This window comes from Kogia breviceps, chromosome 7 (assembly GCF_026419965.1).
Source record: "Kogia breviceps isolate mKogBre1 chromosome 7, mKogBre1 haplotype 1, whole genome shotgun sequence".
NCBI lineage: Eukaryota > Metazoa > Chordata > Mammalia > Artiodactyla > Physeteridae > Kogia > Kogia breviceps.
In genome coordinates this window covers 107,358,922-107,375,683 of record NC_081316.1, presented here as the reverse complement: position 1 = coordinate 107,375,683, position 16,762 = coordinate 107,358,922, and the positions used below count along the sequence as shown (strand labels likewise).

At 38.7% G+C, this 16,762-nt stretch overlaps 1 protein-coding gene across 10 annotated transcripts in view; it reads left to right on the top strand.

The window, feature by feature from the left end:
- Positions 1-11,406, top strand: part of DDX6 (DEAD-box helicase 6) — a 33,070-nt gene extending 21,664 nt beyond the window's left edge. For 5 of the 10 annotated variants that reach the window (XM_059070077.2, XM_059070078.2, XM_059070082.2 and 2 more), the window contains exons 9-14: positions 469-597; positions 2,031-2,147; positions 5,154-5,217; positions 8,411-8,512; positions 8,992-9,198; positions 10,428-11,132. In XM_059070077.2, the coding sequence (XP_058926060.1) occupies positions 469-597; positions 2,031-2,147; positions 5,154-5,217; positions 8,411-8,512; positions 8,992-9,167 (588 nt within the window). In that variant the 3' untranslated portion in view covers positions 9,168-9,198; positions 10,428-11,132. Of the gene's footprint in view, positions 1-468; positions 598-2,030; positions 2,148-5,153; positions 5,218-8,410; positions 8,513-8,991; positions 9,199-10,427 lie in introns of all 10 variants that reach the window. The other 5 variants (XM_059070080.2, XM_067039084.1, XM_067039085.1 and 2 more) reach the window with 3 other exon arrangements.
- The last annotated feature ends 5,356 nt before the right edge of the window (positions 11,407-16,762 follow it).

The window sequence follows — 16,762 nt, the reverse complement described above, 5'->3', positions numbered from 1 at the left end:
TACTTGGAAGCAGTACTATCCTGTTCATGAGTATATCTTTATCCATAATTACATCTTACTACTAGTCTATATTACACTGATTTCAAGTTTTGGGCTTTTTTTCAGCTGATCAGTTAAGGTTTGTTGTGTGTAAATTAACTGATTTTTTTTAAGATACAAAAGTAATTTGATTCTTATTTGTTCACTTAGCTTTTGGTGTCAGACTGACATAGCCATTGATGCTAGATAAATTGATTACAGCATAATTCTATATTTAAAGTACAAAATAGTAACTTAGCTGTATATGTGAATGTTATATCTCCCATTTTATGGTAATTTACTTCTTCCATGACAGATAATAACATTTTAAAGAGGGCTCCATCCCTTAAAGTAAGAGTTTATTAGGCAGACATATATGAGGATATATTCTGAGTTTAAGAAATAGACTCTGCTTGCATTTAAATATGAAACTCTTGTTTTTTTTTCCAGAATTCCCATTTGCAGAAACCCTATGAGATTAACCTGATGGAGGAACTAACTTTGAAGGGAGTAACCCAGTACTACGCATATGTAACTGAGCGCCAAAAAGTACACTGCCTCAACACACTTTTCTCCAGGGTAAGTCTGTTAGGCTTCAGCGGCTGAATGTTGTCCGTTACTTACTACTTAACTTCAGTAAAACAAACAGTTGTATCAGTTTTCTCACCATTTTCTTTTTCTTTCTTTTTTTAAATTTTTTAAATACTTATTTATTTGGCTGCTTCAGGTCTTAGTTGTGGCATTCAGGATCTTTTAAGTTGCAGCATGTGGGCTCTTAGTTGCGGCATGCGGGATCTAGTTCCCTGACCAGGGATCGAACCGGGGCACCCTGCACAGGGAGCATGGAGTCTTAACCACTGGGCCACCAGCGAAGTCCCTCTCAGCATTTTCAGTGTAAAAAACTTCCTAAGTTTTTCCTAAAGGTAGTTTGAGTTGTTGATCTGAAGCTGATACTGTATGATTGACAAGTCACAGGCACTTCTAATTTGATTCTAAAATAATTTGACCTTAATTACAGATAATCCTCATTATTCTCAGTAATTATAATTGTCCTGTTGTAGGCAGATTCTGTTTTTGCAAATTTGCTTACTTGCCAAAATTTCCTTGTAACCCTGAAGTCAGTACTCAGGTGCTCTTGAGGTCATTTGCAGACATATGTGAAAAATTTGAGACCTCATGCAGTTTCCCCCTGCTTTCTTGTTACAGCTCATACTATAAATGAACACCCTTTTCACAGTCTATTTAGTGCCACATTTCCCACATTTCTGTGCTTTTCTGTTGATTTCACTCTTTTAAATGGCCCCTAGGCATAGTGCTGAAGTGTTGTCCAGCACTCCTAAGTACAAGAAGACTGATGTGCCTTGCAGAGATAATGTATTAGATAAACTTCATAAAGGCATGAGTTACAGAGCTGTGGGCCATGAGTAAATAAAGTGTCTTTAAACAGTAACACTGTTTAAACCAAATTCCTTGGTGGTTCAGTAGTTAGGACTCCACGCCTCCACTGCAGGGGGCATGGGTTCGATCCCTGGTCAGGGAACTAGGATCCTGCAAGCAGGATCCTAGTGGCAGGGCCAAAAAAAAAAAAAACCAGTAACACATAAAACAAAGTTATCTGTTGACCCGTTGATGAAGAAGTTAAGTGTTCCTCACAGGAACCTAACCCCGTATTTCCCCTGGAAGCAGTGGTCCTATATTCAGTAATTCAGTGTTTCCAGTAACTGTATAGAACATAACTACCTCAAATAATGAGAATTGGCTGTGTTTTACTCCTGTTGGCAATTTTGCGGCCCTTATGAAAAATACTCTGCTGCAATAAAATTTACAATAAAAATTATCTTCAACTACTATGTAAATGAATAGTACTTAAAATTTTTAGTTTTGCATCTCTGTTGTATCATGAGATTCTAAGTTTTAGATGATATTTTCAAGATTTGGCAAAGTTAATGAAGGTTTTTGTTTTCCTTCCTTATGTCATCTTTTGTTTTGTTTTGTTTTCCCCCTGTGCTCAGCTTCAGATAAACCAGTCGATCATTTTCTGTAACTCCTCTCAGAGAGTTGAATTGCTAGCCAAGAAGATTTCTCAACTGGGTTATTCTTGCTTCTATATCCATGCTAAAATGAGGCAGGTGAGTGTAAAACTTGTATAGATTTTTTAAAAAACCTTTTTCTTAGTATTTCTTGGATTTTGTTTTGTTTTAATGCTCTTCCAAATGCCCAGAGTTTAAGAATAAATTATTCCTTAGCAGGCAAAGGACCATTCATTTTAACTTCTCTGGGGTTAGGTTTTCTAACTACAAACAGGGGTAATAGTACATATTCTTACCTCACAAGGTTGTCAGGAAGATTGAGATTATGTATGAATGAATAGTTTTTAAGTTGCCAAGCATAATAGAAATGTGAGATTTTATTCCCTTCCCCATATTCTTAGATTTGGGCTAGTATTTAATACAGTAATCACTAGCCACATGTGGCAATTTAAAAGAGTTAAAATTTAAATAAAGTTAAAATTAAACAATATTTAAAATTTAGATTCAGTGCAATCCCTATCAAACTACCAATGATGTTTTTCACAGAACTAGAACAGAAAATTTCACAATTTGTATGGAAACACAAAAGACCCCGAATAGCCAAAGCAATCTTGAGAAAGAAAAACAGAGCTGGAGGAATCAGGCTCCCTGACTTCAGACTATACTACAAAGCTACAGTAATCAAGACAGTATGGTACTGGCACAAAAACAGAAATATAGATCAATGGAACAGGATAGAAAGCCCACAGATAAACCCACTGACATATGATCACCTTACCTTTGATAAAGGAGGCAAGAATACACAATGGAGAAAAGACAGCGTCCTCAATAAGTGATGCTGGGAATACTGGACAACTACATGTAAAAGAATGAAATTAAGAACACTTCCTAACACTGTATACAAAAATAAACTCAAAATGGATTAAAGACCTAAATGTAAGGCCAGACACTATAAAATTCTTAGAAGAAAACATAGGCAGAGCACTCTGTGACATAAATCACAGCAAGATCCTTTTTGACCCACCTCCTAGAGAAATGGAAATAAAAATAAACAAATGGGATCTAATGAAACTTAAAAGCTTTTGCACAGCAAAGGGAACCATAAACAAGATGAAAAGACAACCCTCAGAATGGGAGAAAATATTTGCAAACGAAGCAACTGACAAAGGATTAATCTCCAAAATATACAAGCAGCTCATGCGGCTCAATATCAAAAAAACAACCCAATCCAAAAATGGACAGAAGACCTAAATAGACATTTCTCCAGAGAAGATATGCAGACTGCCAACAAACACATGAAAGGATGCTCAGCATCACTAATCATTAGAGAAATGCAAACCAAAACCACTCACCTCACACCGGTCAGAATGGCCATCATCAAAAAATCTACAAACAAATGCTGGAGAGGGTGTGGAGAAAAGGAACCCTCTCGCACTGTTGGTGGGAATTTAAATGGATACAGGCACTATGGAGAACAGTATAGAGGTTTCTTAAGAAACTAAAAATAGAACTACCATATGACCCAGCAATCCTACTACTGGGCATATACCATGAGAAAACCGTAATTCAAAGAGAATCATGCACCACAATGTTCATTGCAGCACTATTTACAATAGGCAGGACATGGAAGTACCGTAAGTGTCCATCAACATGTGAATGGATAAAGAAGATGTGGCACATATATACAATGGAATATTACTCAGCCATAAAAAGAAAAGAAATTGAGTTATTTGTAGTGAGGTGGATGGACCTAGAGTCTGTCATACACAGTGAAGTAAGAAAGAGAAAAACATACTGTATGCTAACACATATATATGGAATCTAAAAAAAAAAAAAAAAAAATTTGAAGAACCTAGGGGCAGGACAGGAATTAAAGACCTAGATGTAGAGAATGGACTCTAGGACATGGGGAGGGCGAAGGGTAAGCTGAGACGAAATGAGAGAGTAGCACTGACATATAAGCACTACCAAATGTAAAATAGCTAGTGGGAAGCAGCTGCCTAGCACAGGGAGATCAGTTCGTACTTTGTGACCACCTAGAGGGGTGGGATAGGGAGGGTGGGAGAGAGATGCAAGAGGGAGGGGATATGGGAATATATGTATACGTATAGCTGATTCACTTTGTTATACAGCAGCAACTAACACAACAATGTAAAGCAATTATATTCCAATAAAGATGTTAAAAAAAAATTTAGTTCTTCAGTCACACTAACCACATTTGAAGTGCCGCATTACATGTGACTAGCAGTCACAGTTTTGGAAAGTACAGATACAGAACATTTCCATCATTGCAGAAGGTTCTGATTTTTCTGTGTACCTCCTGAGGTACACCTGTTTTTACTATTTGCCTTTAGAAAAGGATGCAATCTATATTTCAGAACTTAATTCAACAGAAAATAAATTCACAACTATCACAAGGCAACATTTTGTGTTTGTGCTGATGTGAAATTTCATAAGAAAGCAGTTTCTGTGGCTAATGGGTTAAGAACTTAATCAACTCACATACGGTTTTCAAAGAAGCTTAATGGCTTAGTGTCATGGATCAGATACCTTCATGTAGACCCCTAATATTAAAATTATCACAGGAAATGAATGTATTGAAGAGAATATTTCAGAATGGAAGAACATTGTGTTGAAAAGAAAGACCAGTTTGCCAGATGCTGGATTTATTGCTTTTGCTAGAGTCAGCATATGTTTTCATTTTTTAATTGGAAAGTAGTTATTTTTAGCTTTTGTATATAATAACTGAAAAGGTAAATGTTTTGGTCAAGCCAAACTTTTGGCGTCTTTTGTTTGAAATACTTTAGAAGTATGGTGAAAATTATCACTAAAAATCCACTCCAGCAAAAAAGAAAAATTACCTTTAAGAATTGAGATAATAAGCAACATATACACACGTATTCATATTAATTCCCATGGGAAACTAATTTATGGTTAATTATTTTCACCTTTTGTGTTTAATTTATGTGTATTGAATTTGGCTCCTTTCTCATTCGTGTAAAAAATAATTTGGGTATAAAGAACTTTGGGTAGGAGAAAAAAATCATGGCAGTTTGGGGGCTTGTGTGAATTTTAATCAAATCAAATGCATTACTTTGTTCCTAGGAACATCGGAATCGTGTATTTCATGATTTCCGAAATGGCTTATGCCGCAATCTTGTTTGCACTGGTAAGTATTTTGTTGCGTTTATGCTTAGTTTTGCTCTTTCTCTATCTTATCACACAGTGAGGCCTGTGATATAGTCTAGCTCGCTCTACTGTCATTTCTAGAATTTCTGAAGTTGAGAATGGGCTGTAGTTAACTTTTGAAATTAGGTTCCATATCTGAAACTGCAGACGACTTGTTCTGGCACTCATACCTCATCTCTGGCTTTTAAACCAGTTTTGGGGTTTGTATATTTTCTGAATAGTTTTAGCATACAGGAATGAATTATGTATAGCATACACAAAATGAATTATGTTAAGAAACTGTTTTAGAAGTGTTTATCATGGCCTTTTTGGGGTTTTTTTTGGTCAGAATCAGACCAGTTTATGTTTTGGTATATTTCACTGTGAAGAAAAACAAACTGGGGCGGGCAGGTGGACAGAGCAGACAAAACAAATGGATTCAGTAGCCTCCCATCTCTACACTGGAAATAGTCTTAGTATTAATACTAGATTAATAATCTAAACTAGGCTTCTGGATAGAGGGAAGAACCTGGATTTTTTTTTTTTTTTTTTTTTTTTTTAAATTTTTGAGGTATACACACATAAATAAAGAACTGCTTGGGTTCTGAAGGCCACTGTAAAGTTATATGCAGATTTTCAACTGTGAGACCCTAACCCCTGAGTTGTTCAAGGGTCAACTGTATAGACAAACAGAAGGTACCATTTACCATTAACCATTTCCTTATTTGAGAATGAAAAATACTTTTTTCTTTTCTAGAAAGAGTTCTTAGTACTTACAGAACTCACACATTGATCTGAATTACTGCTGTAGTTACATGGTTTTTTTTTTTTTTTTTTTTTTTTTTTTTTTTTTTTTTTTTTGCGGTATGCGGGCCTCTCACTGTTGTGGCCTCTCCCATTGCGGAGCACAGGCTCCGGACGCACAGGCCCAGCGGCCATGGCTCACGGGCTTAGTTGCTCCGCGGCATGTGGGATCTTCCCGGACCAGGGCACGAACCCGTGTCTCCTGCATCGGCAGGCGGATTCTCAACCACTGCGCCACCAGGGAAGCCCTACATGGTTTTATTTTTAAGCATTACTTGCAAGACTGCCTTCAGATAAGTTTTTGAAGTGCCGATGCTTCTTTCTGAGTTTTCAGAGCAGTGGGTAATATGTCGTTAAATAAGTACTGAATAACATTTATGTATAAAATGTATAAATAAATATATGCAAAGTACCACTCCTCTTCAAGGAGTAGTTGTTTAATCAGAGATAAAAAGATAACATTAAGAACCTAAGGCAGGGCCTGCAGACTTTCTCTGTGAAGTGTCATATAGTAAATGCCTTAGACTTTGCACATCATATGGTCTCCGTTACAAGATATAAACTTGTGGCAGTATATAAACAAATGAGCATGGCCACATGGCAGTAAAACTTTATTTACAAAAACAGGCATTGGGCTGGGGAGTAAAGGTAATTTGCAAGTGTGAGGTATGTACAGTAAATAATCCTAAATTATCATAAGAGAGAGGGAAGGTGACTAGCTGAGGTGATCTGAGAAGAGATGAAATTGTAATTTAAGCTATAGGTGAGTTTCAGACTTGGAGAAGAAGGAATTTTAAGTTACGGGGCTGGTATAAAAAGTAATCCATAGACAGCTAAGAAGATACGTTTAAAGAAGTTTGGTGGAGAGGAAGGTTTGAGATGTGTTAGAGAAGTATGTTAGGACCAGAGTATAGAATAGAGGACCTTGAATGTCAGTTTTAAATTTTATCTGGAGACAATTTAAAATAACAAGTTACAAATTCAAAGCAGTATTTTAGAAATATTTGACCATGGATTATTTCGAAGTGTGGAGCTGATAGATGCAGGGAAACCTAGTTATTAACCTATAATAGTTACTTCTACCTGTATTTTTCAAAGCCTAAATTAGCATAATAATTGTGGGACTAGAAAAGAATTAAGAAGTGGGCTTCCCTGGTGGCGCAGTGGTTGAGGATCCGCCTGCCAATGCAGGGGACGCGGGTTTGTGCCCCGGTCCAGGAAGATCCTACATGCCGCAGAGCGGCTGGGCCCGTGAGCCATGGCCACTGAGCCTGTGCGTCCGGAGCCTGTGCTCCGCAATGGGAGAGCCCACAACAGTGAGAGGCCTGCGTACCACAAAAAAACAAACAAGAATTTGAAGGGATAGCCTTGCATATTAGCTTACCTCAGACCTTTTATAAATCATTTAGCAGAAGGGGATGAATGAATTCTAAACAAAGCATAAATAATTACTGCTAGAGGATTATGTCTTTTTAGAAGTATTCTGTTACACAACAAAATTTTTAAAAATAATTTTTTCTGTTAACCTTGTATTAAATACTCAAAAATAGACTTGAAGAAAATTATACTCCTGAGACTCATTTATAAGTGTGTAGCTCAGACCTACTAGAGCATGGACTTGAGGATATGGGGAGGGGGAAGGGTAAGCTGTGACAAAGTGAGAGAGTGGCAGGGATATATACACACTACCAAATGTAAATTAGGGGCTTCCCTGGTGGCGCAGTGGTTGAGAATCCGCCTGCCGACGCAGGAGACACGGGTTCGTGCCCTGGTCCGGGAAGATCCCACATGCTGCGGAGCAACTAAGCCCGTGAGCCATGGCCGCTAGGCCTGCGCGTCCTCCGCAACGAGAGAGGCCACAACAGTGAGAGGCCCGCATACCGCAAAAAAAAAAAAAAAAAAAAAGGCAAATGTAAATTAGATAGCTAGTGGGAAGCTGCCGCATAGCATAGGGAGATCACCTCTGTGCTTTGTGACCACCTAGAGGGGTGGGATAGGGAGGGTGGGAGAGAGGGTGATGCAAGAGGGAAGAGATATGGGAACATATGTATATGTATAACTGATTCACTTTGTTGTAAAGGAGAAAGAAACACACTATTGTAAAAGTTATACTCCAATAAAGATGTTTAAAAAAAAAAGTGTGTAGCTTGTCGGTCGTCCTTGATTTGCACAATCACCTTAGACCATTTTATAAAACTTTGTTACAGGACTGGGAAAAGGTAACTTGTTGAGCAGAAAGCTGCTTATGGTAATGTGCATGACAGATAATGCCAGTAATTTGCTTAGGTTACATTAGAAGCTTAGGTTACATTAGAGATGTATGTTAAAGAGTATTATGGCACCAAATTGAAGGGTATAATGGAGTTTGTTGTTCTTTTTTTTTTTTTAAGATTTGTTTACCCGAGGTATTGATATACAAGCTGTGAATGTGGTAATAAACTTTGACTTCCCAAAGCTGGCAGAGACCTATCTCCATCGTATTGGAAGATCAGGTGAGGAAAAGGAAGGTGTTCTTCGTAGAAGTTGTTTGAGAAGTTTAATCACTAAATTTTGTTCCTTTGTAGAGTGTGGTAGCAGTTAGAACAGTGAATTAAAACTAATTTAGTTGTTTGATATATCAAATTAATTTCCAATTCTTCCAGAACATTTATTTTTAAAAGTTAAAATAATTTTATGCTTAATTTAAGATTCACAAATGAGAACCTCACTTCTCTAACGGTACTGTTTAGTATGTATATTCTGGCAACTTTTGACAGAAATGAGCACCGGTTTTTTCATTTGAAAAAGGTAAAATAGAAGTACTACTTCAGGCTGTGAAATCTGAAGTTGTAACGTGTATGGGTTCATATACTCAGAATGGCACTGAACAAAAACATAAATCTTGTATGGATTTGCCACTTACAGACTAGTGCTTACACGTTGATTCCCATCTTTAACTGTTTTATTAATAATTAAAATTGGTTTTTGTTAGGTCGCTTTGGTCATCTTGGCTTAGCCATCAACTTGATCACATACGATGATCGCTTCAACCTGAAAAGTATTGAGGAGCAGCTGGGAACAGAAATCAAACCTATCCCAAGTAACATTGACAAGAGCCTGTATGTGGCAGAATACCACAGCGAGCCTGTAGAAGATGAGAAACCTTAACAAGCATGTGTGTACCCGACAAAATAGCAAAGTGAGCATAATGTGTAAAGAAAGGAAATCAAGGTCCTCTTTCCTGGGGGAAATTTGATGTTCCATGGTATATAATTAGCCATAAAGGATGAAATACCTCTTGGCATAAATGACAGTAAACAGGAAGTATCTCTGTTGAAGTTGTGATCTTATTGGGGAATCCATAAATGCAGTTCACTTGAATACAGTCTTCCTAAGTAATGTAGTATGTGAGCAGTACTTAAGACAGATTCAGACTTCTAAAATAATGGAAGCAAAAAAGAATCTTAGCGATTTTGAATATGAAAATATTTTTGCTCTTTTCCTTTATCACTCGGTCATCTCTGTTAGTGTTCACTCTTAATTTCTAATGGGTACCTTAATAAATTGTTAAATTACCTGTAAAATTTTATTGCTAAAGGTGTAATCAGGTTATGATGATAACTGTCTTATTTTAAATGCCCACTCTGGTTTCCTGCAGATGGTTTCTCATGTTTTGGTGACTGTTGGGCTCTGGTAGAAATGCTTAAAACAAGGCTTGACATAGGGAAAAACCTCTAAAACAGCCTACATTCCTCTAAGGAAAATCTGATTTAATTTTAGAGCTGTTAGTTTCCAAATCAACAGTGAACATTCTACCTGTTACTATTTTTAGATTTTTCAAATTACTCTCTTTAACCTTTTTATCCTAATTTAAATGTCAAACACAAAACCCTTGGACAAATATAAAACTAGCCCATGTTTTTTTTTGTTTTGTTGTTTTTTTGCGGTATGGGGGCCTCTCACTGTTGTGGCCTCTCCCGTTGCAGAGCACGGGCTCCGGACGTGCAGGCTCAGCGGCCATGGCTCACGGGCCCAGCCGCTCCGTGGCACGCGGGATCCTCCCGGACCAGGGCACAAACCCGTGTCCCCTGCATCGGCAGGCGGACTCTCAACCACTGCACCACCAGGGAAGCCCTAGCCCATGTTTGCTAATACGTTGGCAGGCTGTTGAGTTGATGTACGGTTTAAAAAAAAAAATTTTTTTTTAAATTATCATAGAGACTGCTGCCTGTTACCAGAACTTTCAGGGTTTCATTCTGTCTCTGGGATACATAGCAGAAATTTCTTAATCCTGAGTGGATTCTATAGTAGGCAGACAGGCTCAGTAGAAGCTGTTATAGAGAGTAGTGGGATGGGGATTGTGAACGCCTGTGTATCCTATTTCTTATTGCTTTCATGGCATTAATTTTAGGCTTCTTTTTTCTCTAGGTTTTGACAAACTACAGAAGGCTCGTTTGGATCTGTGACACATCGATTTGGGGGGGATGCTCTTCTCTTTGTGGGTTTTTCATCTTCTTTTATTTTGGAACTATGAAGACTTAAAAGAGCTCAGACATTTTTTTTTTTAATTAGTGAAGAGAAAAAAGCTGAAAAGGAATTTACCTTTTTTGTTCCACTTGTTTGCACTGTGTGCTGACTGAACATTAGTTGCACTAACTGCTGGTTTTTTTAAAATGTTTTCTGGGGAAGGGGGACAAGGAAGGAGGAGAAAGAAGGGGAGAAACCCTAAAAAGAGAAGAATCTTGATGAACACAAGCTTGTCTGCGATTTCAGAATTCTCCAACAGCTGACTCTTGAGTGCATTTCAACTTCTCCCTGGTTACTCATCCGTTTTTTAAGCCTGAAGAGCTTATTACTTATTTGTGCAAAGTGCCTTATGCTATGAGACCATTCAGAATATCATCTTTTAGACACAGCCCAAGGAATCAACAGTAGCATTGTTTTTTTCTTTTTAAAATTTTTGTCTTTCCGTTTTGGTTTCAAGTTGAAGTCTCTCTCTTCCCTTTCTACCCGATACTCAAGCCCAGGGCTGGAAGATGAAACGTATTAGTAATGTTAAACACCATTTTTTTTCTTTATGTGGAGGAGTTGATATGCAACTGCAGTTCATCCGTACTGTAAATACATGTATTTAAAAAAAAACAATCCCAAGTAAAAATTTCTTCTGGGCTGAGTAGATGCAACATCATCGCTCCCAAAGGAAAGAGCAGTCTATCATTGCAGGAGCCATATGACAAGCCTTTTGTGCTCTATAGCAGAACACTAAAGACTGGTTTACATACGCCTCCATTAGCAGTTATGGCACTTGATGTGTAGACATGTCAGAGCCTTTGACCCTCTTTCCTCTGTGGCAGAGCGTGTCCCATAGAAAATTGGGTGTGTATACTTGTATAAACTTTGTAAATAGGGTTTTTTCTGGGTTCATATATATATATATATACATATATATATATATTTTTTTTTTGGATGAAGGTTGCTGGGATTAAGGGGATTAGAGTGATTATGGGAGCAGCTAAAGATGAGAGGGGCTCAGTTTTCCGCAACACTAAATTCTAAAAAAGTACTTTGGCTTCTTAACTGTAGAGAGCAGACCTCTACAGGGACACCCTCTGTTGGAAAAGGGACCCAGAAGTCTGGGATTCACTGCTGCCACACTTTGTCTTATATAGTACCTTTGGAGGAGGCCTGACAAGAGAGCATGGAAGCTTCAGAAACCTGTAATTCAAGATGTTATTTTTGAGATGCTCTCTCTGATCATGTTTCTTCCCCCCTTTTTAAAAGTTTGAGAAACTTTTCAAGCTCAGCAAAAAGGGACAAAGAATAATTTGCAGTGTGGCAGTGTGATTGAGTGGCAGTTTCTTTGAGCAGTATATGTATAAAGCATGGATTTGCGTTTCAGAATATTAGCCAGTACCAGTTGTGGTAACATTAGCAGTTCTGGGGCTTACTTTCTGTGGATCTTCTCCTGTGCTGTGTAAGTGTGTGTTGCCTTCTGCCCACCTTGATACATAAACTTGCAGGAATGGGCAACCCCTGAGAGCTGTTAACTTTGATGCTACAGAAAGCTGCTTGCCATCCTCTTGCTTTGTGACAAGAATTATCTGTCATTTTGCATTGTAAATTGCTGGCAAATGCGTTACAGTCAATAGTGTTGCTTTAAATTGTGCCCCTCCCAACATGCTTGATGTTTGGCCTGATCTCCAGGCAAAAGGAGTGAGATGAAGCAAAACCAGTGAACTTTTTTTTTTAATGTTTTTAATTCCCTTTTAACCCAGTATACTAGGTCAATTAGGAGGCATCTAGGATTTTTTTTAAAAAAAGGAAAAAATAAAATTAAAAAAATTTGATTTCCATATTCCATTGTTTTCCAAAACCCTAAAATATTGCAAGATGTGTCCTGCATAAACTTTCATGCTTAATTCATCTGGAAAAAGAAATCAGTTATTCAACTTTGCTTTTTGACTCTGCCTAGTTCTAAGCAAAATTGTGACTCACCCCAAATTCCTTGAGGATCAAAATCCTGCAGATGCCTCCTGATCAGACATAGCCCCAACTCCTTAAAAACTGTAGCAAGAGCTGCACAGTACAGACCCCAAAAAGAATAACTCATTTATCTGGTAGCCAAGCCACATGTGTCTATCCAGCCAATGTTGGTTACTAAATACAAGGCCTACTTAAGTAAGTAACCTTTTTCCGGGGAGGGGTGGGGGGAGGGAATTTAAAAGGCATCAACTTTTGACCAAAAATCTTGCCCTTGTACTGATGCAGCTCTCTCTTTCTCCCCCACCTCTGGCGAGATAAGAGGGATCATTCATTATAGAAGAAAAGCAAGGAATGCTCATAAATGCAAATTTGCGTCTCGCTAGAGAGTGTGTGGGTGACTAAGCAGCACAGTCTTCTTTGCCGTCCTCAGACTGTGCTCCGCCTGGTGCCACATGCCTGTGGGTCCCTCTAAAAGCACAGATTTAAATTGGAAGTATTACTGAAGTACAGCCTCTGACGAGGAGTGGCACTTAAAACTATCTGGGACACCACTATTGGACACAGTCTTGTAGAGGCAGCTGTCCAGTTTTGGTGCTTGTCTCTTGAATAGGAATTGTTAAATGGAAAGATGCTCAAAGGACTAGGTCAAAGCCTAGTCTTTTTTTTTTTTTTTTTTTAATCGCCCTTAAAATCAGGAGCATTGTTACCATTGGAAGTTGTTTTTGTGTTCCTTGCCGTATTGGGTGTTTATTTTAAGTAATGGTAATATTTTACCACTGGTTCATTTGGATGAAAACTATTTGCCCTATTTTTAATATTTAAATTAGATTCAGCACCTGGCTTAACCAGTGGTTATATAGTTGTGTAATGGGTTGTGGACTGTTACACAGCTTGCCTCTGTCCTTTTCCTTACGTTCCGATGGAGAAACTTTGTCTTTTCGCTTAGTAATGGAATGGAATAAATTTATTCTAAAATGATCTTCCATGGGAAGAAGTAAGGGAGAGAGAAACCTAAATATAATCTCTAAATTATTTTCAACTTGGTCCCAGCATTATAATATGGGTTGGCCCCAAAGACTGGGGGGAGGGGGGAGGCAATTGGTTATCAATATTTGTTTTCAGAATGAGATGGGAGCATCTTTCCTTTACCATGTGCTTTGTGTTAGAGACCACCATGCTTGGGTTAGAACCAGACAACCCAGCACAAAGCCTTGAGTGTAAATTGTTGGAATCAAAACATCTCATTCTGATCACTTGATTTTTTTTTTTTTTTAATAGGGGTGGGAGGGAGGTTACTTTGCCCCAAAAGGGAGGGTATCTGCACTAAGGATTTAGAAACACTTTGGAAGCTCATAACCTCATCAGAAACTGCCTTTAGTCACACTCCTGACCTTATAGATGAGTAACAAAAAGATGAAATAAGTTCTTGGGAACTAAGCCATGTTATTTTAATCTCCTTTTTCAACGTTCTGTGTCTCTTAAGCTGTTATTGTGGAATCATTTTCTGGCAAAATACCTTTGTCAAGCAAAATTATTGGCCTCGTGGGAGCTGACGTCAGTCAACTTTGGTGAATTTTAGTGGACTTTGGTGAGCTTATAATTGTACTTTATATCCTTAAAGGTAGTTTTTTAAAACTTCCAAAGAAAACCCACTCGCTGATTTAAAAACTCATCTTTGGGGTAAAGAGTTCAGTGTCCAAAGGTTGTAACAGTTCATGAGGTAAGAGGGCGCTAGCCTGGCACCTGGATTCTGCCCCTCCGTAGCTGACAGGTTCCAACAGAAGTGTGTTTAAATTCTCCAGTAGACAATACTGGGTGGGGGGGTGTAGGGGGGGATAGGGTTGTGTTGCTAAGGTACAGGCTGCTGTACTTTACCCAGTGGTTGTGAGGGAGGGTCCCTGGAGAAAACCAAGTCGCTAGTCCCTTTTTTGAAACAAAGTTAAAACTTGAAAAAAATTTTTTGTTTAGTACAAAATGGGATAGAATTTAATGTCCCTAGCCACAAGGGACCAGTTCCACTGAGAAGTGAACTCAATTTTGAAAACATTTGGGGAAAGGGAAAATTGGCTTTCTGTTAATTGGCAAATGTTCCAGTGGGGCTCTGTTTTTGTTGGAATGTGTTATGTTGTATGTACACATATATGGACCAGAGTGTCTGCTGAGTTTATAAAGTTAAAAGCTGGTTGATAAAATCTTGATTTTTGTTACTTTATCTCAATAAAAGCCCACTGGAACTTCAGATGTGTGTGTCGTGTGTCTTTACCAGCAGGCTGTGCGGTTTAGGAATACTTGCCTTTGAAATTATTTTTACTTAAATAACTCACATTTCTGGTAAAGCAGTAGGATTCTCAGCACTACTCCTCTGAATAAGATATGTGAGCACCTTTGTCAAGCCTTATTCATTGTCCCACCGTTTGCATTTCACTGTTTTCATAGCCTAAACACAGAACAGATAATCAGTTGGGAAGGAAAGAGATGTTGGTCCACAGTATGTCCGGGGGACTGCCAGTAGTCAGTCACCTCCTAGAATTGTTTAGATATTTTAGAAAGTTGAACAAAAATTATTAGGAATTAACGGTATGAATGGAATTTGTATTCTGAGACCAAGAAATACTAATGAAATCAAAAGACCTAAATAATTGGAGAAATCCAGACACGAAGCTGGACACAGCATCTTCGCCCCCCACCCCAAAAGAAAGACTTCAGTATAACAAAATAATGTTCCAGACATGTATGCTGAAAACTGCAAAATGTGCTGATGAGAGAAATAAATTCATATGGAAAGGCAAACCGCCATAACAGTTTTGGAAGAGAACAAGATTGGAGGACTCATTACCTGATTTCAAAATATAGGAAGCTACAGCAGCAGTCAAGAAATTTGTAAATTCAGTTCTTTCACTACAATACACAGAAGAAATGTACGGAGACATGCCGTCAACCTTTTCATCTAAGGAGCAAAGAATGGATGTGTACAGTCTGGCCGAAGATCAATTTTTCTTGTAGATGCTGTGTGGGCAGTTGTTTGTTCCTAGTTCATTAGGTGCATTTCCATTATCCTGTTAATCTTATCGCGGAACAGCATATGGCTATCTCTCTGCCTCTGGATTTGTCCCACCCTCCCTCAGTTTACTGTCTCCAGAGATTGACCTGTATGAACCACGTAAATATTTCCTCTGCTCACCGGCTCCCATTTGGGTTTGCTCACCAGGGATTCCTCCTCGGGAAATTAGCAAAAGAGTGAGGTAGGAGTTTGTATTCCTTTAATTCCGTTCCCGTAAGATGTCTCTAGCTGCTTTGTTTCTCAACTGGAGATCTCTGCAGCTGAGTCTGTCACGCTCTCCCTCCATTTTCTGGTAACCATCCTCTCCCCTTGGTAGATTTTCCCGACACCCATGCTTTTGTAAATAGGCCAGACGTAAATAAACTCTCCTCAAATTTTCCTATGCCATCTGTTTCTTGTTGGGACCCAGACAGAGTAATTGGTACCAGAAGTGGCCCCAGGAAACAGACTCTTAAAATGAGATTCTGGGATTGGGTTAGTTATATTTGATGAGCTCAATGATAACCTCCTTATGGGGGTTGGTGGATGGGTTGGAACATGAATAATTCATGATATACAGTGGCATCACAATTCAAATTTTCACTGGTAGTACCATGGGATTAAGTGCAGGTAAAGGACGAGGCATAAGGAAATCAAGGGGCTATGACAATCAGCAATAATACAACCTACGGACTGGGAAAAAATATTTGCAAATGATATGACCGACAAGGGATTAATTTCCAAAATATACAAACAGCTCATACAACTCAACAGAAAAACAACCCAATCAAAAAGTGGGCAGATGATCTAAATACTTCTCCAAAGACGACATACAGATGGCCAAAAGGCACATGAAAAAACGCTCAATATCACTAATTATTAGAGAAATGCAAATCAAAATTACAATGAGGTATCACCTCACTCTGGTCAGAATGGCCACCATCAAAAAGTCTACAAGTAATAAATGCTGGGACTTCCCTGGTGGCGCAGTGGTTGAGAGTCCGCCTGCCAATGCAGGGGACACGGGTTCGTGCCCCGGTCCGGGAAGATCCCACATGCCACGGAACAGCTGGGCCCGTGAGCCATGGCCGCTGAGCCTGCACGTCCAGAGCCTGTGCTCCGCAATGGGAGAGGCCACAACAGTGAGAGGCCCGCATACCACACACAATAATAATAATAATAATAAATGCTGGAGAGGGTGTGGAGAAAGAGGAACCCTCCTACACTGTTGGTACGAGTG